General features: G+C 43.1%; 1 protein-coding gene across 1 annotated transcript in view; it reads right to left on the minus strand.

Annotated features, from left to right (window-relative positions):
- Positions 1-25,679, minus strand: part of mast2 (microtubule associated serine/threonine kinase 2) — a 409,139-nt gene that overhangs the window by 82,308 nt on the left and 301,152 nt on the right. The window contains 3 exon segments of the mRNA XM_078218609.1: positions 2,323-2,401; positions 8,151-8,171; positions 11,260-11,335. Coding sequence (XP_078074735.1) covers positions 2,323-2,401; positions 8,151-8,171; positions 11,260-11,335 — 176 coding nt within the window.

Raw genomic sequence — 25,679 nt, forward strand, 5'->3', positions numbered from 1 at the left:
TGAACTCCATCTGCCACTTCTCCGCCCAGTCTTGCATCCTATCAATGTCTCGCTGCAACTTCTGACATCCCTCCACACTATCCACAACACCTCCAACCTTTGTGTCATCAGCAAACTTACCAACCCATCCCTTCACTTCCTCATCCAGGTCATTTATAAAAATCACAAAGAGTAAGGGTCCCAGAACAGATCCCTGGGGCACTCCACTGGTGACAGACCTCCATGCAGAATATGACCCATCTATAACCACTCTTTGCCTTCTGTGGGCAAGTCAGTTCTGGATCCACAAAGCAATGTCCCCTTGGATCCCATGCCCCCTCACTATCTCAATAAGTCTTGCATGGGGCACCTTATCAAATGCCTTGCTGAAGTCCATATATACTACATCTACTGCTCTTCCTTCACCAATGTGTTTAGTCACATCCTCAAAAAATTCAACCAGGCTCGTAAGGCACGATCTGCCTTTGACAAAGCCATGCTGACTAATTATTTAATAATATTATACCTCTCCAAATGTTCATAAATCCTACCTCTCAGGATCTTCTCCATCAACTTACCAACCACTAAGGTTAGACTCACTGGTCTATAATTTCCAGGGCTCTCTCTGCTCCCTTTCTTGAATAAAGGAACAACATCCGCAATCCTCCAAAACCTCTCCCGTCTCCATTGATGGTGCAAAGATCATCGCCAAAGATCATCTGCCATGCGTGGCAGACAAAGATGGATTTAGTGCAGATGTGCAGCACTGGTCAAAATGTGTTAAATGACATGCAAGCCACCACATGGGATTATGATGCAGTGGCATTAATGCAGACATGATTCAAACGAGAGGTGGGATGAGCATTTAATATCCCTGGTTACAATGATACTGAAGAGAGAAAAAGGGGGACTGGCAATATTGATCCAATATACTTTTACAGCACTAGAAAGGGTTTATATACTTTAAGGTTCAAGGACAGAATCAAGTTGATTAGAATTAAGCAATGAATAGAGGAGCTATTGCACTGTGGGTCTATACTAAAGGCCAATTTTTTTTTATTCGTTCAAGGGATGTGGGCATTGTTGGCTCAGCCAGCATTTATTGCCCATCCCTAACTGCCCTTCAGATGGTCATGTTGAGCTGCCTTCTCGAACTGCTGCAGTCCATGTGATGTAGGGACACCCAAAGTGCTGTTAGGTAGGGAGTTCCAGGATTTTGACCGAGCAACAAATGATATATTTCCAAGTCAGGTTGGTGTGTGATATGGAGGGGGACCTCCAGGAGATGGTGCTCCCATGTGCCTGCTGCTCTTGTCCTAAGAGATGGTATTGATTGTGGGTTTGGAAGGTGCTGTCTCAAGTACTTGCTGAGTTCTTGCAGTGCATCTTGTAAATGGTACACACTACTGCCAGTGTGTGTCATTGTTGAAGGAAGCTTTGTGGATGTGAGGGGGGGGGGGAGCAAATTTGCAGGCAAATTACAGAAAAATGGAGGAACTTTAGAGTAGTGATCATACAAGGCTTCAGTTATAACAGGACTAGGAAAAGAACAGTGTGAAGAACAAAGAGGGGGGAGGAGTTACTGAAGAGAAGTACAAGAGAACTACCTATATCAGCATGTTGTTACAAAGGCATATGGGCTCCTCCGCTTTACAAACACAGTGCAGAGTAAAAATGCTAATAAACTAAACCTCCAGGTCCCAGTTAGAGTATTATGACCAATTCAGACACTTTAAGAAGGATACAAGGCCTGATAGGATGTGCAGAGGAGGTTCAAGAGAATGGTAGTAGTAATGAAAGACTTTATATGGAGAGACTATTATTATATGGAGAGACTAGAGAAACTGGGGTTGTTCTTGTTAGGCCAGAGAAGGTTAAGCAGAGATTTGATAGAGATGTTCAAAATCATGAAGGGAATGATAGGGTGAACAGGGAGAAAGTGTCAGAAGGGATAGCAAAGTGAGGGCACAGACATAAGTTGGCCAAAGAAACAGAGGCACCATGAGGAAAAAAAACTTTTGCTCAGTGAGTTGTCACAATCTGGAATGTACTGTCTGAAAGGATGGTGGAAACAGATTCAATAATACTTACAAGGGAATAAAGTAGAGAAAAGTAGAGAAAATTCCAGGGCTGCAGAAATGATCAGGGAAGCTCTTTCAAAGACCCATCAGAGGAATGATAAACCAAATGACCTCCTGCTTTGCTGTATTGCCGTATGATTTTATGATTCAATACGTTACAGGATCACAGTATCAGCAGAACACAAGATACAGATTTTTTGTGCGTGTAATTATTCAATAATTGGTACGAGTGATAATGTATTAAAAAATAATCAATACATACAGATACTGTGGAACTGGGTGTATTGGTTCCATATCCAGAAGAAGGCAGGGAGGCCAGGGACCATCGGCGTCCATCAGTCCTGGAGATTTGGGAAGAGAAATTATAAAATGGTGACAAGGTAGACAGCTAAACTATTTTCAGGTTGTATATCATCTTTAAAAAGATGAAAGATATTCTACATGAGGTATTACTTGAACTCCAATGCACTGTCCTATATAGTGAATTGCCAATTACACTCATCCTGTCAGTGAGTCATACAAAGCAAAGATCAGGTATAATTTAAGAACTGAATATGAAAAGACAAAGTCATCCCTCATACCAATAAGTTTAACAGCATCAGGATTTTGTTTATTCTTTCAGCCACATTTTAATACCCAAGGTTCAGGAAACTAAAAATAGAAGTGAAAGTAAAATGGCAAAATCTTATTTTTTTTAAACTTGGAGATAGCCTCAGCTCTTTTTAAAAAAAGTGTTATAGAGAATCAACGTCAACATGCGCCCCCAAACCCGACCCATCCCTGCTCCAAACATCCCCACTATCCCATAAAAAATGTGTTCTTTTAACATGTGTTTCTGGCTCCAGCTAAATTGAAGATTCTTGGCACACTTGGATTCTTCAGCTTATGTCAGGGATGTTTCATTTTTGAGTTCATGTCACCCAAAGCATTTCAGTTTCTGCTAAAGACAAAAAAAAACAACTGGAGTTCTGGATAACTATACTACATTGATTACCCTTCAGCAATTTACAATCTTTTATTGGTGTCAGTGAAGGTCAATCTCAGGAATCAGACAATAGACTGTTGACTTAGTCTCACATATCACCTTCTTAATTGAACCAGCAAGGTACCATATTAATCCTTTTTTATTTGTGTTGATCTTAAGCTTGAATTTTCTCTTCAGCATCACTGTTGGCTGGAGTTTTCAGCTGGAAGGTTTCCTAGATTTGCATTGCTTCACAGCATAAGAGGTGGGAATTGTTCCCTCCTGGTTTATTTACGCTCCTTACTACAGTGTTGCCATCTGTTCAAAGTCACGAACTTACAAAAGATCTATTCTTTGCAAAGCTGTATGTGCTATTGCGAGTACTAAAGTCACAGGTATTTTCAAGCAGAAGGAATGGAACAAAGAGAAGAGGATACATAAATAGCAAGTTACCAGGACTTCAAAATGCTTAATGTAAACAAAATAAACACTAAAATAAAATGTTAGAATAACAATCATAGGTACCTCAGGAGAAATTTAATTGACAGAAATCTCTGAAACGTGGGGGGGCGATTCTCCCATTGCGACCCGCAAATTTTCTGGCGGGTCCGGTCGGGAGAATCGTGTGTCGGCCATTTCACGGGATTCGCGCATGTGTTCCTGACGCTTGCACGTCTCCCAGAGCCGGAGAACAGTCGCAGTTGAGACCGTGTTGGAAACCGGCGGGAAGAGGGGTAAGAAATTTAAATCTGTTTTTAATATATTTTAAATGTAGTTTAAATGTGATTATCGGGCCCAGCACGGAACTTGCCAGGCCCGATAGCATCTCCCACCCCGCCAGGAGTACTTCATTCCGGCAGGGTTTAGAGTAGCTCCCCACATTCGGGGAACTAGAGGGAGATCCCACCGGAATGAATGGGAGGCAATCGGGGCCCCCCAGGGGGTCGGGCGGCAGGGGGGTGGTGCCCCCTGGGCATGGGCACCCTGGCAGTGTCAACCTTTTCCCCTGGCACTGCCCAAGGGGCAAAGTGCCTGTGCCCAGGGAGCACCTTGGCCCAGTGGGCATCGGGCAATGCCAAGGGGGCAGGGCCTAGGGGTGATCGGTGGGGGTGAGGGGTCCCGCTACCACTCTGCATAGGGATCAGTCTGGGCTGGAGGGAGACTAGCGATTGGGGCATGCTGGGGTGGGGGGCCAGCGGATGGGGGGGGGGGGGTCTGGGCCAGGAATTGTTGTGGGGGCCGCGATCGGGCTGTTGGGGCAGCACTGCGGGGGTCCCAGGCTGGCCAGCAATGGAGCTGGCCAGCAAACGGGGAGACTGACAGATCGTGACCACTGCGCATGCGCAGAGTTCTGGAGCTGTCAGACTCTGGCGCGAATAAGCCCCCTCCCCCGGGTTTTTAATGAGATTCATGATTGTGACGTCTGCAGTGCACAGAGATTCAGGTCTGAAGCTGCACTGAAAAAACAGTCGAGATCTAGACCAGTTTTCCCACCAATTCAGCACTTTTGGGAGAATCGCCCCATGGTTCTAATTTGAAACTGGGCCAGAGTGGCACTGGACATGAACCATTTGGCAGAAGAACAAATACCACTAAAAGTAGCCCTCATCAATAGCACCCAAGAGAAGGGCATCACGAAAACAAAAGCTGCCCGTCAAAACCAAAAATGTGCGCGTAGATTTGGTTCTCGCATTCATCGAGACTGATAATGTCCTCAAGTGTCCATCAACTGTAGAAGGTTTGAGCAAAACAAAGAAGACTGAGAGCTTTTGCTACAAGGTCACCTAGGCATGTGGTAGGGTTTGGAACAAATGGTTGGAATAACTCCCTCGCCCACAATCTCCACTTCCTGGAGCAATGGACTTCAGTTTTGCTGAAATACAATTAGATGCAAAGGACTTTCAGTTCAACGGATTCCTAAAGAGTGCGACAGAAGAAAAAGCTGGGGATGCAACTCTGTTTCTTAATAGGGAATTAATGAGAGGGAAAACTGGATCAAGCTATTAGCCCAAAATTGATCACTGTCACTTGTAATTTTACCTCCAACTGCCCATCAGAGCAAAGCAAAGAAGCAACACCACCGGAATTCTGGGATGGTTACAGCACTGCAAGAGCAATTTAGCTACTCCCATTCCTGAGACTGCTCCCCACAGATCTGCAGATTCTTTCCCTTCAAGTGATTATCCAATCCTGTTTTGAAAGCCATGATTCAATCTTCCTCATGCTACCCTGTCAGGCACTGCATTCCAGATGTAGGTCCAGATTCTCCCAAAAAAAAAATAAGAGCCCAATGTGTGGAAAAACAGGAGTATTTCCCGCCCTTTTTTTTGAGCATATTTACCAGAGCGAATCTCCAACACTCTGAGCATTGCAGAGTGCATCTGTGGGGTTCACTCTGGGAAGTGGGGGGCAGGCCTATTCCTGCCCAAGAGGCTGGCAGCATAGTGCTGAGTGGGTCACTGCACATGCGCCGATCTATCAGCGTGAAGATTGGCGCGTGCGCCAATGTGGCCCCCCCATTGCTGGCCTGCCCTGCAACCCCCCTGATCGCTGGGTGCCAGGCTGGCACTGCCCAAGGGGCAGCCCCTGCCCCTAACCTCCCGGGGGAGCCTCAATGGCCTTTGTTCCCTCCAGTGGGGTCAGGGCGCCTGTTCCCCGTTAGTGGAGAGCAGTCGTAAACACCTCTGGAGGGAACCACTCCCAGTGGAGGGGGATGCTCGCGGGCCCGTAGAATATTGTCCCGGGCCCGTTAATCATATTGAAATTCTCATTTCAACATGATAATCTGCTCCACACCGATTACGCTAAAACAAAAGCTAGGCTGGCAGAATCCTGGCCAAAATGTTTCACTGCATAAAAATGCTTTCCTCATGTTGATATGTATATCTAATTCTCAGTGACCCCGAGATAGTATTTGTGAAAACATTTTAAAAATTGGAACAGGAATCAATAATTCTGTCCCTTGAGCCTGCTTTGCTCCTCAATTAGGCTGCTTAGACATCAGCTTCCAAGTACACGACAGCTACCATCCAGAAAGACAAGGGCAGCAGACAAATGGGAACACCACCGCCTGAAAGTTTCCCTCCAAGCCATTGGGCATCCCAACTTGGAAATCTATCGCTGTTCCTTCACTATCATTAGGTTAAAATCCCAGAACTCCCTTTCAACAGCACTAGATGGGCTGCAGCAGTTCTGGAAGGCAACTCACCTCTTCCTTCTCAAGGGCAATTAGGAACGGGCAAGAAATGCTGGCCTTGTCAGCGATGCCCACATTCCACAAATGATTTCTTTAAAATCATGGTTCATCTTCTGCCTCAGCTCCACCTCCCCACATTATCCCATATTGTTCGATTCCCTTAATATACAAAATCTATCAATCTCTGACCTTGAACACATACAACAACTGAACTTTCACAGCCTTCTGACACGGAGAAGTCCAAAGGTTTATAACCCTTTGGGTGAAGAAATTTCTCCTCATATCAGTCCTAAATCAGCAGATGTATGGGGACACCACCACCTGCAAGTTCCCCCTGAAGCCACATACCATCCTGACTTGGAAATATATCACCATTCCTTCACTATCAAAATCCTGGGACTCTCCCTGGCAGCATTGTGTACCCAAAACACATGGACTGCAGTGGTTCAAGAATGCAGCTCACCTTCTCAAGGACAATTAGGGATGAGCAAAAAATGGTGGTCTAGCCTGTGACGCCGACACCCAAAATAATTTCAAAAAATGCTCCACCACTTAGTCTGAGACACTGAATCCTAGTCCTAGATCCACCAGCCAGCGAAAACATCCTCCCAGAAACTATCCCACGAAGCCCCTTGAGAATTTTAGACCTATCAATACAATCATCCCTCATTCTTCTAAACTTAGTGAATAGGCCTAGTCTACTCAATCTCTACTCACAGGACAAGCTCCTCATCCTTGGGATCAGTCTGGTGAACTTTTGCTATACTCCCGATGTGCCTACGTGGCACAGGTAGATAATTAGCTATGATCTAACTTGATGGCAGAGCAGACTTGATGGGCCAAATGGTAATAAAAATAGACTTTGACTTATGTTGGTGACAATAAACTGGTGGGTATGATGTGTGGTGTTTGTGAATGTCAGCTACTAGGAAAGGCCCATGGCAAGTAAAGCTGATCTTGATACATCCATTGGAAACAAACAAACAAAAGTAGAGTGACAACTGGTTCAATACAAGACTTCAGCAGATAAGAAAACCAAAATAAAAAATAACTAGATTTGAACAAGTCAAGAACCTGATAGAGATTAAAGTATTAATCACTTGATTATATAGAACTCTGTTAAAAGGACAGTACGTACTAAATATAACAAAATAACACAAAAGGGCTGAACTATTGAAAATAATGACTGATATTTTTTTCTGTGTGTCATAAGGAAAGTGAAGAATGTTCTGACAGAAGGACCACAAGAACTGCAGTACAATTCCTGAACATGATCTCTATAGAGCAGGGATGGACATCGGGACTGGCACAACATCAGAACCCATGCTGAAAAATACAGGTCTTGTGGTTTTTCCATTTGAATAGAAATCTGTTTGGTACAAGTTACGCTATGATTCTATGACATCTTTACTTCAATTGCTAATTATTTAAAGCTAAGGGCAAGTCACAAAATATCTCAAAGACAATTTTTTACAAAAGCATTATGAGAGTAGATGACAGAATGTTATTAAACAAGGACATGGGGACATTAGTGAATGGAGGCTGATGCTTTTGTACCAAAAAAATATCAGAACATTGAACAGGCACTGTTAAGGTTGCATTAAATCAACACAGGTTAGCACAGGAAGCGCAAACAGAGCTTGGCATTCATTAAAACAAACTTAGCTGCAGATCCAGTGGTTTCAAAAGAGCTAATTCTTCAAGAAACCACATTTCCTACCAGCTGCAGCTTCAGTTATGTTGTCTTTTGTAAGCATTTTCCTCCATGAATCAATGTGCAAATTACAGTATGTACATCATTCTGTACACATGGAACAACTAAAAGCAAAAAATATGCTTGAACACTTCATTGCATTTTCATGCACAAACATCCAAAGTACAGCTCCAGAACATGCAATATCTATGACAGCAACACTGATTTGAGTGTTACCTGTCAGCTCTGTGACCATGGCTGCATCAAAGAAATATAAATACATTAATGACTAACAAAATAATGCAGTACAAAATAATACACATTTAAATTGCTTGATGACTCAATCTTTATTTGTGACATACACAAAAGAGACCATTTTAGGCTGTGCATTTAAGTATATAACAGTGTGGAACAAAATGTGATTTCCAGCTGTAATTTAGGAAGTTCACACCAGTCAATTAGTTCTGAAGTGTACAAATAGTATTTCATTTTCAATGAAGCAGAATTTCTGACATTTCTGGCTAGAGTAAATTGTGGGTCACACAGAAAAATTAACAAGAGTCCCCTGATCACATTTCACAGGCGCGGTCTGTTTCTAAATACTCATGTTTGGTCATTTTTAAAAACATGAAACTGCTTTAAAATATATTTTAAATTGCACAACAGAAATGAAGATGAAATTAGATATAGCACTGGGGGCTAAAGGGATCAAGGGATATGGGGGAAGGGGGGCGGGGGAGGGGGTCAGAGTATTGAATTTGATGATCATAATGAATGGGAGTGTAGGCTCGAAGGACGAATGGCCTACTTCTGCTTCTAGTTTCTATGTTGATGGCATTAACAGGATAAGCTAGTCAAAGAATGTTTATAGATCGATACTGCATCCAATTTACAAATAGTTTTCTCCCCTATTAGGAACCTTTTAAATGTATTTGAATGGGGTCCTAGGTAACAGGCAGAGTGCTTAATGTTTTCACACTGTATGCAAAACGGGGACAGAGAAAAGACAGTTTAAGCCAGAGAAGTTAATGAAAAATTATTACATTGTCTTGTTAGGAGGTGAGCACTTTCAATCATTTTCAACAAATAAAACAAGGCCAATCAACAGGATAATAATACTTGCCAACATAAAGAACAGAGAGACTGTTGTGAACAAAACATGGGCATTATGATGGCAGTGCAAAGTCAACAATGGTTTTGCAGTTTTTTTAATGTGGAATATCAATAAGGGCTTAGACGGTAAAGTTTTATTCACAAGTACATCGGACCCAACTGCAGCATGATTCACTTATATAACGTCTTCAATGTAATAAACTTTTCAAAGTGCTTCCTAGAAGTCAAAACAGGTGCTTCGCAGTAACAGGAAAAGTAGAGGGGGAAACGGGTTCAAGAGGTAGGTTTTGAGAAGGCATTTGAATGCGAGGAGACAGGTGGAAATTCAAGAGTGATTTGGAGAGGGAATACAAATTACAAGATCTAAATAGGTGAAAGCTCTACTACTAAAGCCAAAGTAGGGTGAGATGCACCGGACACATTCAGAAGAATACAGGTTGTGAACTGACATGTAGCGGTTTACAGTGGGATGAAATTTGGACTAATTTTATAGCAACAATAAGATTTCCGAATGTATGAACTGGGAAAAGGGGACAGGAAGCAGAACCTTCTATGCCCTGCAGAGGGGGCCTGAAGGCAGATTGGAAGGAAAGTCTGAAATATTGGGGTCAGGCCAATGGGCCAGTGTGTTCTCACCTCCAGGTGTTCTTCCTGGGTCATCATCAGCAGGAAGCCAATCTGTATAAATAAATACCCATTTTTGGACTGACTGGGGCAACTGTTGGGCTCCTCCAAGCAGCGGACTGGTCAATCTGCTGAGGTCCAGCTCAACTGCTGCCAGGAGGCATTTTGGCTTGTTTGCAGCTAGCTGGGGGCGCTGTGAGGCCTCCTATACCAATCCCTCTGCTCCACTAGAGCCACAACCATGGGTGGGCCACTGCTGTCCATCTTGTGTGGCCAGACACTACAGCCATGAAGGCTTTGCAATCATATAATTTGATTTTCCTGTGTCCTCTATTCACTGAATTAAGGAGTTCATAGATTCATAGAATCCCTACAGTGCAGAAAGAGGCCATTCAGCCCATCGAGTCTGCACCAATCACAAATCTACCCAGACCCTGTTCCTTTAACCCCACATATTTACCCTGCTAATCCCCTCATTTTAGGGTCAAGTTAGCATGGCCAATCAACCTAACCTGCACTTCTTTGGACTGTGGGAGGGAACCAGAGCGCCCAGAGGAAACCCGCGCAGACAGGGTGAGAACGTGTAAACTCCACACAGACAGTGATTCAAGCCGGGAATCAAACCCGGATCCCTGGCGCTGTGAGGCAACAGTGCTAACCATTATGCCACCATGCAAAAAGCCGCAAGTTCCAAAATCCAGCATGGACTAGGTGCCAAGGTTGCTAGATTTGAGGGACTCCACTTGTGTACTTCAGTGAGTGAGGTTTCAACTATGTTCTTGATGTTTCCTACATTTATAATTACTCTAACAAGCAGCAGCATGGCAAACAAGATTATGCCCAAATCATTCTCAACCTTTTCAAAATTGAGAAATCCAGGTGACAAGTTACGACCTGTGGCATAAAATGCGATGAAAGCTTTGAAAAGTGAGAAGATTGTAGGAAGACAATGCTACAGATTTAAGGTCCAAGTCTCAATGCACACATGATATCATTTTGGCATTAAATTGACTAAGCTTTCGCCATCCCATTGAGGATGTATCGCGTCTCCCATTTGATGACCTGGAGTAGATCGCAGGCACAAATGTGGACACTATAAAACCAATGTGCCTATATTATGTGAAAGCAAAATGCTATGTATGCTGGGAATCTGAAATTCAACTGAAAATGCTGGAAATACTCAGCAGGTCTGGCAGAAGCACTGGTTTGGATGAAAGGTCATCAATGTCATATGTTATCTGCTTCTCTTGCCACGGATGCGGAATATTTCCAATATTTTCTACCTTGATTATTTTAATGTCAGTGTCATCTAACAAGGTATTAAGAGATTATTTAAGATTTTAGAATATGGAAATTAATTTCTGTTCTTGCTTCTTCAGAATATTATTTGCACCATTTTGCAAAGACAACAAGCACATTAGCTACTCGCATCCAATTTCAAACAGTTGCATTATGACAGGCAAATGAAAACAAAGGCCCCATTTCTTCTTACTGTGTGTCAATCACCTTGCTAATTCCACATGCACCCTGAGCATGATCCATGCAACACCCAAACCATCCTGCTTGCTATTCCTTTTTTTGAAAAGAACAAAGTAGTAATAAATCTTACCTTCTTGCTGGTATGAAAGAAAAGTGAGCTGCTGCATTGGGAGAGAAATTCCTTGGACTGTCAAGAGGACTGCTACCTGTTGGTAAATTGAGAATTCAACAACTGTGAAACTATACCCAGCTTTAGAAAGTGCATTTTAATATGAATATTTATGGGCTTCTCAAGTGAGGACATCCGCTGATTAGCTGACCCAGATTACAGAAGTTTCAGGTTTAATTCCCGGCCGAGGTGGGTTTCGCTTGCCTCAGCTAAATCAATCAGCAGAATCTAAAAGTAGCTCTAATGCCATTGGGTTGGAAAGAGAAAATGCTCAAGGCCATCTACCCCTGAAAACTATTCACTGTTCCCCATTGGGAGTGCTCATGTATGGCGATCCGGTGAAAATTAAATAGCTGCTGAAACCAAACATGCCAACTCCACTAATAGGGTGAGAGAAGCCAAATCAGCCAGCTTGTAGAATTGTGAAATGGCTATAGCACGGAGGGAGGCTATTTGTCCCATCATGGCTGCCAACTGTCAGCAAGTATAACGCAGCTAGTCCCAGTCTCCACCTTTTCTTTGTAGTCCTACAATTTTTTTGCTTTTCAGAAACTGCAGTCTCGCAAGGGTTGCCAACACTTCTGAGTTGGCCTAGAGTCTCCAAGAATCAGCCTCCAGGATACTGCTGTGTGCAGCCTGGAGAAAAATCATTGGGATATTAAAAAAGATTTTTTTAAAATCATTTTCTTTGAAGATTTCTCTTCACCAACTTTCCATATATTGAAACTGGGAATTAAAGGCCGTTTGACTGGCAGTCAAGCATCATCCAATTGGATAATGAGTCTTTTTGCTTTCCAATTGCTGTTCTTAGGAAGGTATTTGTCACAAGGATGGATGCGTTAGCTGACGAATAGCTGGAACATGGGGGCAAATCAGGTAATAAAATCTCTAGGAATACATTTAATCACAGTTGACAACTGTGTCTCACTCACAGTCTAGAGACAGGGCTGTGAAATCTCACGATTTTTCTGCTGCTGAAATTTGCTTGGGGAGCCAGTTCAAGACCAAGTTGCTGACTCTCTGTCTGCTGAGCAGCATCTTACAGAGAGTAACACTGCAAGGTCCTGGAGCTACCGCTGGCTATCACTTCCCAAAGTGCAGAGATTGGAGATAGTGACAGAAAGGACTTGGTGGTGGCTTCAATATTTAGGCTGGTGCGAGGTTTTCCCTGGTGTGGGAGAAGCCCAAAAATGATCAGGCTTAGCCTAAGGCAGGAAGAAGGTTGGGGTGCCCCTTTTTGACCTTGGGTGCCTCTCCCCTGCCCTCCTTAAGGGCTGCTAGACCGACCTCCATCACTCCAGCCTCTTCCCCAACATCATAATCACCCACTTTCCACCTCCCCCAAGGCCTTCCCACCCATCCCTGCCCTGGGACCCCGAAAATTCACTTTGCTGTCTTGTCCCAGGACTTGGATTTAGGCATCTTTAATCACTTCCTCTTCAGTCCACTGTAGCTCCTGTGATGGCAGGGACTAGAGGGTTACCAGCCAATCAGATTGCCTGAGGTGAAGGCCCCTCCAGATGTTAACCTTTTCTGTTTGACACCCACCAGCCTAAAATTTGAGGCGAGGCAGAAATTTGCCCTTAAGTGGCCACTTAATAGGGGCATGGCAGCCTTCCTGTCCACCCCCACCGTAAAATTGTGTGGCCCCCCCCCCCCCCCCCCCCCGGCCGGAAAGGAGTAAATATGCTGGACATAGGGAACATGAGGAGTCATGGAGAACATTTTATGTTCTATGAATCTAATGTTCTATGACCTAATTATTTGCTTGTGTCTTTGTTGCTTTTGAGTTGCATCTACAAACATAAATGATACGCTATAGTGTGGGAATGGGACCAAATGGATGGGAACAGGCATGGACATGATTGGCTGAAGAGTCTCCTTCTGTGCCATAAATTACACCTCCATATCACATCATTTGTCTGGCACAGCTGAGTTGGGCCATATATATATAAAAAACTGTCAACAACGTTAACGATCGTCTGTCAAGCATACAATTTCAGATCTAGTTACTAGGTGGTGCTGTGAGATGTGCAGTCAATTGCCATGCTCTGATTACATCACCCTTCCAGTCCACCTCCTTGCCTCTGATTGGTACAGCACCCAATCACTCAGCCAGAGGATGATGTCAAGTACAAATATCAACGCAGCATTTGAGTCGGCCTTTAGGTGTCGTCACATGGTAATAACCTGCTTTACAAAGCTTTAACACCAAATTTACTGCACTATAGTGAGGACAGGTAATGTTCAGCAATGAATGAGGCTCTGTTATAAAACAGGCTGACTAAATTACTGATCACTGTGGATCAAGAACAGAGTTATCAGACACTGATTGTTCCTTGCCATAAGATGTTAATTTCTTCTGTTTCGACTACCATTTTTAAAACAAACAGCATGAAATCAGAAGGCTTGACATGTGAAACCTATCTCCACAGCCTCAGATCACACATGGGACATAAACAGTACTGGAAGCTCAAACTGATATGATTTTTAAGAAACAGAATCTTCTGTTCTTTCAGAAGCGAGATCTGGTTCTGAAACAAAGCAATAAAAGCAGAACAGTATTTTAAAAAGCTGAAAGTACAACTTGACTGAAATTGTAAAATCAATGGCACTGTAGACTTGGCAAACACAATACTGTACTTGAACAATGCAACTCAGTTCATAAGAACACAAAAAAATAGTAGGCCACAGCCTCTTGAACCTGCTCTGCCACTCAAAAAGAATACGAGTCACCTCAGGTTCACTTTGCTGCCCTAACCCCAGAGCACTCTGATTCCCTCAGTGGCCAAAAACAAAATGGTTGAGTTTACAAAGTCAAAATTCTTGAAAAAGGAGTTGGTTTGTTATTTCATTTTGTAACAAAAGAGAACACAACTTGCGCTTCAATTGGAGCTATTTCAAAACTGAATAACTTGAAATAAGAACATACGTTCACGAGGGGTCATAGGTTCAAGGTGAAGGGGGGGAGGTTTAACACAGATATCAGAAGGACATATTTTACACAGAGGGTCGTGGGGGCCTGGAATGTGTTGCCGGGCAAGGTGGTGGAGGCGGACACACTGGGAACGTTTAAGACTTATCTAGACAGCTATATGAACGGAGTGGGAATGGAGGGATACAAAAGAGTGGTCTAGTTTGGACCAGGGAGCGGCGCGGGCTAATTGTTCTTTGTTTCTCGTTTCAAGGCTTCATTCTATGATCATCTTGCTGGTGCCAGTACCGAGCGAGACTGCGGATAGTTGGGAACCTGTCTCGGGGGCAGGGAATTCAGATGGTGTTCGTAAAGCAGAAGTGGAAATGAATAGGGTTGGGAAGCATTTTCTGATCAGGGCCAGTGTGATCTCCTGGACTCGTTTCGATCGCCACAGGGGGTCGGAGAGGAATTTCCCAGATTTTTTTTTTCCCCATATTGGCCCTGGGGTTTTCACTCTGGGTTTTCGCCTCTCCCTGGAGATCACATGGTCTGGAATGGGGGGGTGGGGATGAGTTAATAGGTTGTGATGAACAAAGCATCGTAGCTGTGAGGGACAGCTCGGTGGATAGGATATTAGGATGTAGATAGGCTGGAAAATTGGGCGGGGATCCTGGATTCAGGATTCAATCCTGGACCGGGGAGCAGCGTGGGCTTGGAGGGCCGAAGGGCCTGTTCCTGTGCTGTATTGTTCTTTGTTGTCTTTGTTGTTGTTGTATAAGAACATAAGAAATAGGAGCAAGAGTAGGCCATCTAGCCCCTCGAGCCTGCCCCGCCATTCAATAAGATCATGGCTGATCTGAAGTGGATCAGTTCCACTTACCCGCCTGATCCCCACAACCCCTAATTCCCTTACCGATCAGGAATCCATCTATCCGTGATTTAAACATATTCAACAAGGTAGCCTCCACCACTTCAGTGGGCAGAGAATTCCAGAGATTCACCACCCTCTGAGAGAAGAAGTTCCTCCTCAACTCTGTCCTAAACTGACCCCCCTTTATTTTGAGGCTGTGCCCTCGAGTTCTAGCTTCCTTTCTAAGTGGAAAGAATCTCTCCACCTCTACCCTATCCAGCCCCTTCATTATCTTATATGTCTCTATAAGATCCCCCCTCAGCCTTCTAAATTCCAACGAGTACAAACCCAATCTGCTCAGTCTCTCCTCATAATCAACAAATATGCTTAGGTTCCTATTTTGTCACACTGAACTTTACCCAGTCTTGATCAAATTATTAATTTATAATAATGGGTCTTGCTGACAACTTAAAATTGTACAATTCTGTCTCCACATCATGTGTAATAGCGCATAATATACACCTGAGTTACATACCCATTTTTCAATGTGAATGGTATACTATAAACTTTCATAACTGAATACGACCTGTTTGCCCTGCCTCTTAAAATATAGTTACTGAATCAATGAACATCATAATTTTTTTACTGAGTTTACTGAGCAATAAAAACTGTTGCCTTGTTTAGTCTAAAAAAATGCATACCAGAGATGGCTGGTACTGAACTATAAATTGAGTATAACTGAGGTGTTAATACATGAGAGGGAGTCTCAAGTCATCTCTGAATTGGTAATTACACTGAATTTTTGCTGAGTAGCATGATCCAACAGATATACATCATTTGGTTTTGTAAACAGGAGTATAAAGTACAACAGTAATAAACTCATGATAAATTTTGCAGAACATTGCTATGGCCCATTGTTTGAGATACCCCTTTATAAAAAGGACATTAAAACCAGACAGTAGATTTACCAGGATGATTTACCAGGCAGCCAATGGCAAACCATAGTAATAAGAGGCTCGAGACAGTGGGAATGTTTAATCTGAAGAAGGGGAGCCACCTAAAAACTGACCTAATAAGGGCTTTAAAAATTATGAAGCATTTAATAAAGAGAGTATTTCCTCTGCATAGTCAGTAACAAGGGGCTCATCAATTTAAAATTATGACTTGAGTGAGGAAAGGGTCAGGAGAGTCCTTTTCACACAACATCATTGCTCATTTTGTTAGAGGTTGAGGCAAAGACAACTTGCAACCTTTAAGAGACAATTGAATAAATAGTTGAAGCAGAGGAAGATTTATACACGTGTGACTGCTTACATATAATCAAATCATTTTAATTTTTCGCCACTTACGTTCAGGGTTTCTCAAATGTACAAATCAAGAATATACACAGAATGTTTGTGAGGATGCGAACAGCATGCTATGTGCACAGACTGTTTAGATGCAATTTCTAAGATTCCACTTTTTTGGTCTTGGCTTTCTTAAAAAACATTTACGGGATGTGGGTGGCGCTGGCTGGGCTAGCATTTATTACCCTTCCCTCAGCGCCCTCCATTTCAGGGGATTATTGAGAGTCAACCACATTGCTGTGGATCTGGAGTCACATGTAGGCCAGATCAGGTTAAGGCTAGGTATCCGAAAGGACATGGTGAACCAAATAGATTTAGATGACAATCGTGTCATGGTCATCATGATTTTCTGCCAAGGTGGGATTCAAACCTGGGTCCCCAGATTACTAGTCTAGTGAAAATACCACCACGTCCCTGCCTCTCTATGATAAATGGAGAAGTTACTGAACAAAGGAAAATAACAGTTTTCCACCCAGGAAAACCCTGGGCACTTTTGAGAATCTTAGATGACATTCTGCCCATCAAATGGCTCAAAGCACAAGAAAAAGAGAAAATTATAACCTTTATAAATGGAGATCAGAACTTGAGTTCTGTACATATTACAGTCGAGTATCTTTCACTGAAATAATAAGACAAAGCATGTGGGATCCTTCAATTTAGATTTAAAATTTTCAATCAGGCACAGTGGTTAGTTAGCACTGCTGCCTCACAGCACCAGGGACCTGATTCAGTTCCCAGCTTGGGTCGCTGTCTGAGTAGAGTTTGCACGTTCTCCCCGTGTCTGTGTGGGTTCCCTCCCACAGTCCAAAGATGTGCAGGTTAAGTTGTTTGGCGATGCTAAATTGCCCCTTTGTGTCAGAGGGGTTTGAAGGGTAAATATGTGGGTGGGATTGTTGTTGGTGCAGACTTGATGGGCTGAATGGCCTCCTTCTGCATTGTAAGGATTCTATGATTCTATTCTATGACTGTGTTCATCTTTTAGCTGGTGAATTCCAGTGCCATTTTTGGACCCATCTGAATTTTCCTCTGCACTTTCACATGTGAGAATTTCTTCATGAGAGTTCATCATAATAATCTATCAAAAATCTAAAGAATACAAATGGAACAATCGAAGTATTGATAGCTGACTCGTGTATCAATCTACCATCAATGCTGTTTGTTAGGCAGGAAAGAGATGAAAGGTGAATGAATGTAGTGGAAAACAAACTGACAAAATTGACATGGAATTGGATGCTTCAATCAAGATGAGTGCCAAAGAGGACATTTTAGAAATGAATGGAGTCAATAAACTGTTTGGGCGGCAGCCTGGAAAACGTGAAGATGGAGAAACTTTTTTTCCCCCTTTCCAGGCAATATCTAACAATGTAAATTGCATCAGCAACTGATATTTGTCAAATGTTATAGGTTATTATTAAAATCTGATTATCACTGACAAAGGTAGTAAAGAAATATAGTTTCAAAAATGCAAAAAGCAACCGTGTTCTTTGACTGGTTGTTATCAATGTGTGGATTTGCAATGGTATTGTTGACAAGACAAGGAGAGGAATTGAATTTGCAAAATTGTGCAATTTGTTTTTGAAACAACACATAAATATTACCAACTACCAACAACATTACATTTTATTAGCAGACCTGTATTGGGATGCAGCCACTCACATTCATCCTCTCACTATGAAACAGCCATTGTTACCACACAAAAATAATGCATCATACCACCAAAGCAAATTCTCCTCTGTATCATGTTTGCCATGATGTGGAGATGCCGGCGTTGGACTGGGGTAAGCACAGTAAGAAGTCTCACAACACCAGGTTAAAGTCCAACCTATTATTTGTTGGACTTTAACCTGGTGTTGTGAGACTTCTTATCATGTTTGCCATACAGCTTTACCTTATCTAAACAAACTCCCTTTTATTCCAAATACCTGGACACGACGGCAAAAAGATGCAATTTTCTTGAGAATCTGTGGTCAAGACTGGGTCCCTGGATTAAACCAGAAATTGCACCACCTTTTATAATAATAGAAAATGCTGGAAAATCTCAGCAAGTCTGACAGCATCTGTGGAGAGAGAATATAGCCAACATTTCGAGTCTGGATGACCCTTCGTCAGAGCTCACATTTTATATGTTGTGCAAGCTTAAAAAAAGGTGTGTCAAGCTTAAATATGGGTCTGATCCAAAATCTTGGTATTTGAATTGAGCCATATTTAGCAGACATTATTTGGACACACTGGGGATAAAAATTCAGACACACTTCATCGGCCTTTTTGGTGTAAAACAGGTGCATTGTAAACGAATCTGTGTGCGAGGTCCTGTGGCTAATTTACACCTGCACTATACTGCCACATTAGTCCTCGCTGGCTGAAGTGGAGCTGGTGGCCATTAGAAATCAACGTTGGATCAATTTAAATGTCGAAAGAAGTTTCCTGTGCCTTTGCCTAAATTTCAAGAAGAATTGATTGGAGCATACACTGTACAAGTTCAGACTAATTTTTTAAGTTCGATCACGGTCCTTAAACCAACTACTGGAGCCACTGAAGAAATGATTGAGAAAGTTTACTTCCCCTCTGTGGAGCATCGAGGAGCGGTCTTTACAGTTTTAACATTAGGTTGCTGCTACTATGGATCATGTAGACGAGTTCATTTTCCATACGTTGCCAACACTGAATGTTAATGAAGTACAAAAGGGAATCAGGACTAAGTTAAAGTTAATTTATTCGTCACAAATAGGCTTACATTAAACAGCAATGAAGTTACTGTGAAAATCCCCTAGAGTATTTAATTCAGAATTCTTCTGATAAATAATAGGTTTAATAGCTTCAGAGATAAAAATTCTGCTCAGAAGTCTTTCATTTGCAGAACAAAGCTGCTACCCACTACTTGATAGAACTGACTCAGTGGATGCACTCAATGATAATTAAGGACATCATTATTTTGAGTGATTATCCTTGATGTAAGAGGGTAAATTATTGGATATCCTGGGGTTTTGATAATGAAGGAAATGAGAAAATAAACAGAATCTGTCACATTCAAATCTTTCTGCATCTCCGAACAGCCAATCTGCCTCTCTCTGCTTTCAAACATTTTTTTCTCCAAGGCCCCATACCAAGTCAACAATAACAACAAGTACATGCATTCATATAGAGCTTTAATAAAATGTTCCAAGTGAAGTAACATTACAGGGAGGTAAAACTACACAATGATCAGGAATTTCCCCAGAGCTGCTCAAGCTCCACTGCCATAAACCTCTCAGGAAGTGTGAGCCAAAAATCACATTTACACAGACTTCCAATGCAGTTACAACAGTGGTGTAAAATTTGCTTTCTCTCACTATAGGAAGTGGAGGAGTTTCCACATAGCAGAAGAAGCTAAGTATCATTACTCGATTCTCACCATCAGACCTGAAACATGCAAACAGCCAGATTGTGCAGGACAGGCAGGCAGATGGTGCGGGCCTGGGAAACATTAGACCTAAGAGTGGAGGAAAGCGGAAAGTGAATAGCAAAAAAAACCCCAGAGGAAACAGAAAGATAATATCAACATAGAAAGCAGCAATATAGGAGAAGAGAAACAATTCAAAAGTGAACGGCAATTTATAAACATGACAACTCTTTAAAATATATTCTACTCTCCAGGCTGACAAATTAATAACCACAAAGCCACAACATGGGAAGTATGCCAGTGAAATTGTAATGCACAATGAATCATGACCCACATCTTCCGATCAGATTTGGAACCTCTTGTGTTCAATGCTGATCAGACAGAAAACCACTACCTTACCTGTGGATTTTGAAAAGGCTCTGTGTTCCAATTGATGATGCAGAAGAACTTCCTCACTGTATGCATTCAGCAGTGAAAAGAATTAATGCTGAAGACAGCCTTTTTTATGGCAATAGCTGCCATGAGGTGAGTTCAAATGTCCAATGTGAATGTTAGTGAATGGGTGATAGATGAGTGTTAGTGGATAGGTGAGTGGGTAATTGGGTAGGGTGGGTGGGCTAAGTTGGTAAGCATGTTGGGTGGCAGCTGGATGAATTGGTAGTTAGAGTGGCAAGTGAGTAGGATGGGTAGTCACATTGGGTTGGGAAGTATTGTCAGGTTAGGTCAGGTGGCTGACCAGGGGTGCGTGCATGCATGCATGTGGAGCATTTGAGAGGCAGTGGGGGTGGGGAGCTTTCCTGGGTAAGTAAATCAGAACTGTCTGAAATCTCCAATTCTAACTCAAGAGTCTTTTGTGAATGGTACACAGATGCGGGGGATTGTCCATTGGAAGTTCAAACTTCCAGGGCAATTCCTGCAGATTCAGTGCATCAGGATTTCCGCAGGGTCTGACACATTCCAACTATCCAGGCCATTGTCTTTGGCAAGACCCAGGGATGGAAGGGAGAGAAAATTGATAAACAATTTATAAAGACATACAAAAAGAAAAGGAGGAAATAAATGATCAGGCCTATTAATGTGCACACTTTGTACTCAACAATTCAAGTTCTCATTTGGAGGAGACAATAGAATAAAAAAGATATGGCCAAACTCTGAAAAAAGGGAAACTAGCACCCTCTGAGACCATAGTTACTGATCACATTTCATTAAACTAGAACATGAGATGCTTTACTAATCAGGGCTATTGAGACATAAATTATAACACTATTTAAAGAGAATTGGATAAGAATTATAGTTATAAAAATTAACAAGGGAAGGGCAGAGCAATAGGATTAAAATAAGCAGCCCCAGTTTGAAGAGTAGCATAGTACAGACAAAAAAGCATGCCCCCACCCCCCCCGGATCTGTGTTCCAAGTTCCAGGAAATGCACAAAAGTATTAAAATTAGAAATAAATGTTTTGCCTAGCTAATACTCAAAATTGGTCCTTTATTCTGAAACTTCAATTACACGAAGTAGAAGCTGGGAAATCATATTTTACTGTGCTAAGAACCATTCCCCGCAAACATTAGTAATACCAACTCTCCAAGCAATACCCCAACTTTATTCATTTTCATTTTGAGCCTGGGTTATATCTATAATCAATAAGCCTAGAGAAGCCTGTGGGTTATTATTAATTCATGATCATCAGTCTCTTGGCAATTTATGTCAAATGGAATTATAATTGTTGGATACAACGCAGCATCCAATTATGAAGAGTGCCAAACAGGTGCTGACTGTACCTGCATCTATGCTTAATTTAACATAGGAACATTTAGCTGTGTTATTTCAAAGAAAAGCAACACCATTTTAAGGCACTTTAATGCCAATTTTGCTTTGGCAAAATGACCTTCTGATAAGAGTTGACAGCATTTCAGCGAAATGCAAGCGTGCTGCTTGACCACAATTTTGCCTTTTTCAGGTATTGACTCAATAAGAAAGATTCCAGTAAGTGGGACACATCACTCAAAGAAATGTTCAAGTTCTGCACATTTCAAACCATGACTTTACACAATATTCAAAAACATTGAATATTGCAAAACAATATCACAATGAATTACTGCTATCTAACGTGGTTATCTTCAGGTTTAGATACAAAAAATAGCTTGGTATTTGACTTAATTTAAAACAAATTTAATTTTTTCCTCTTCACTGAGGAGGAGCCAGGCATTTTTTCAGATGACACCTTACTTCTGTAATTTTTCATTGCAATTGAATTATTTTCCAATTTTCAAATGAGTAATTTCTGCATTACTTCTTGCTTCTGTAACTTAGATTTTTCTTTCTAGTGCTTCTTCGTGGCTATTTTAAAACATTTTTTAAAAGTTTCTTAGATATTCATTGACATAGGAAACAATGGTAGCTTTACATTTAGCCAATACTACTGTACAATAATCCTGGTGGTCTGTGAACAGACTGCAATGAGCAGTCTTTGTTCATCGAATCATAGAATCCCTAAAGTACATAAGGTGTACTTATGCCATCAAGCCCACACCTACAACAATCCCACCCAGACCCTATCTGTAACCTCACGTATTTACCCCACTGATCCCCCTGACACTAAGGGGATAATTTAGCATGGCCGATCCACTTAACCTTCGTATTTTTGGACTGTGGGAGGAAACCGGAGCACCAGGAAGAAACCACGCAGAAACGGGGAGAACATGCAAACTCCACATAGTTACCAAGATCGAAATTTTACCCAGGTCCCTGACACTGTGAGGCAGCAGTGCTAACTACTGTGCCACCATGCCGTCCTACACTTCCCCACTACTCTATTTTCCCACTCGTCCTGCATTTAGATATGCAATTTTATACTCCTCCTACATCCTTAAGACTCACTATAAAGTCTAAGGGCAGAATTTTCCCATCCCGCCTGCCATTGTAGCGGCTGGGACATGGACTATGCACAGGTCCATTGATCTCGGGTGGGGTTTTCCAGCCTTGGGGCAAGCGCAGCTGGAAAATCATGCCCCAAGCCTCTTATTCCAATGAGCTTTTCCAGGTTTCAAAAGTGTGAAACATTTCCACCTGCCCTCAGGACAGGTGGAAATGTTTCCACCTGAGGAAATATTTGCCACGATTCTCCCAAAAGTGCTGAATTGGTGGGAGAACTGTTCTAAATCCCGACTGTTCTGTCAGTTCAGCTTCTCACCTGAATCGCCGCACTCTGTGCACTGAAGAGGTCCCAGTCATGAATCTCATTAAAGATGTGGAGATGCCGGCGTTGGACTGGGGTAAACACAGTTAGAAGTTTAACAACACCAGGTTGAAGTCCAACAGGTTTATTTGGTAGCAAAAGCCACACAAGCTTCCGAGGCTCTAAGCCCCTTCTTCTGGTGAGTGGGAATTCTGTTCACAAACAGAACTTATAAAGACACAGACTCAATTTACATGAATAATGGTTGGAATGCGAATACTTACAACTAATCCAGTCTTTAAGAAACAAAACAATGGGAGTGGAGAGAGCATCAAGACAGGCTAAAAAGATGTGTATTGTCTCCAGACAAGACAGCCAGTGAAACTCTGCAGGTCCACGCAACTGTGGGAGTTACAAATAGTGTGACATGAACCCAATATCCCGGTTGAGGCCGTCCTTGTGTGTGCGGAACTTGGCTATCAGTTTCTGCTCAGCGACTCTGCGCTGTCGTGTGTCGCGAAGGCCGCCTTGGAGAACGCTTACCCGAATATCAGAGGCTGAATGCCCGTGACCGCTGAAAAAGTGCTCCCCAACAGGAAGAGAACAGTCTTGCCTGGTGATTGTCGAGCGGTGTTCATTCATCCGTTGTCGCAGCGTCTGCATAGTTTCCCCAATGTACCATGCCTCGGGACATCCTTTCTTGCAGCGTATCAGGTAGACATACTCTTGCAACTCGGCCAACGTTGTCTACCTGATACGCTGCAAGAAAGGATGTCCCGAGGCATGGTACATTGGGGAAACTATGCAGACGCTGCGACAACGGATGAATGAACACCGCTCGACAATCACCAGGCAAGACTGTTCTCTTCCTGTTGGGGAGCACTTCAGCGGTCACGGGCATTCGGCCTCTGATATTCGGGTAAGCGTTCTCCAAGGCGGCCTTCGCGACACACGACAGCGCAGAGTCACTGAGCAGAAACTGATAGCCAAGTTCCGCACACACGAGGACGGCCTCAACCGGGATATTGGGTTCATGTCACACTATTTGTAACTCCCACAGTTGCGTGGACCTGCAGAGTTTCACTGGCTGTCTTGTCTGGAGACAATACACATCTTTTTAGCCTGTCTTGATGCTCTCTCCACTCCCATTGTTTTGTTTCTTAAAGACTGGATTAGTTGTAAGTATTCGCATTCCAACCATTATTCATGTAAATTGAGTCTGTGTCTTTATAAGTTCTGTTTGTGAACAGAATTCCCACTCACCAGAAGAAGGGGCTTAGAGCCTCGAAAGCTTGTGTGGCTTTTGCTACCAAATAAACCTGTTGGACTTTAACCTGGTGTTGTTAAACATCTTACTCTCATTAAAGACCCAGAGGGGCGGGGCCTATTCACACCAGAGTTTGACGGTTCTGGAGCTCTGCGCATGTGCAGTGGCCCCGATCTGTCAACCTCCCGTTTGCTGGCCAGCCCAGGACCACAGCAGTGCTGCACCTCCAGCTTCCCCCCCACGGCCCAATTGTAGCCCCCATAACAAATCCTGGGCCAGCCCTGACCCCCTCCCTGGAGCACCCCGATGTACAACCCACCCCCCCACCCCCAGCAGTGGTGATTCCCCCACCCACCTCATCCCGGTAGAACCCCCCCCCACCCCCCGCTGACCCCCGGCCCACCCCAATCATTGCCCTCCCTCCATCCCAGACCGATCCCCATGCAGATGGTAGCAGGACTCCCCACCCCCACCAATCGTCCCTAGGGCCCGCCCACAATAGGTCCCACCCCCTTGGCACTAACCGATGGGCAGTGCCAGGGTGCCTCCTGGGCATGGGCAAATTTGCCCCTTCGGCAGTGCCAGGGGGCACAGGCTGACACTGCCAGGGTGCCCATGCCTAGGGGGCACCACCCCCCCACTGCCCTACCCCTTGGGGGGCCCCGATTGCACCCCCTTCATTCCGGCGGGATCTCCCGTTAGTTCCCCGAACATGGGGAGCTACTCTAAACCTCGCCGGAATGAAGTACTCCTGGTGGGGTGGGAGATTCAGGTCCCGATAATTAACTAATATACCTATTTCAAATACATGCAAAAAAGATTTAAATTACTTACCTGCCTTCCTGTTGGTTTCCAGCATGGTCTGACCAGCGACTGTTCGCCGGCTCTGGAAGATGCGCATGCGTTCCCGGCATGTGCAAATCCCTGTTCAAGGCCAGAGACGCGCTTCTCCCACCGCGACCAGACAGATAAGTTGTGGGTCGCAATGGGAGAATCGCGGCCAATTTTTCTGCATCTGCCTGATCAAATCGCGAATCATTTTAAATACCTCAGTTAGATCTCCCCTCAACCGACTAAACCCAAGGGAATTAAAGCCAAGTTTATGTAACATTCTCTCATGATTTAAACCTTTAAACCAGGGTAGCAACCTGACAAATCTGTGCAGTATCCCTTCCGAGATCAGTTATTTTTCCTGAGGTTCTGTGATTAAAATTCTATGTAGTACTCCAGATGAAGTCTTACCCAGGAATTAACAACTGAAGCATCACTTCCTCAATTTTAAATTCTAGTGTCCTTGAGATAAAGGCCAACATTCATTAACTTTTCTGATTACTTGTTGTGCCTGATTTATTAGTAGTTGCATACATGGACATCTAAATCCAAATATTTCTCCACAGCTCCTAGTCTCACACACCATCAAAAAAAAGACTTCTCCCGCAGTTCAA

This window comes from Mustelus asterias, chromosome 8, assembly GCF_964213995.1.
Source record: "Mustelus asterias chromosome 8, sMusAst1.hap1.1, whole genome shotgun sequence".
NCBI lineage: Eukaryota > Metazoa > Chordata > Chondrichthyes > Carcharhiniformes > Triakidae > Mustelus > Mustelus asterias.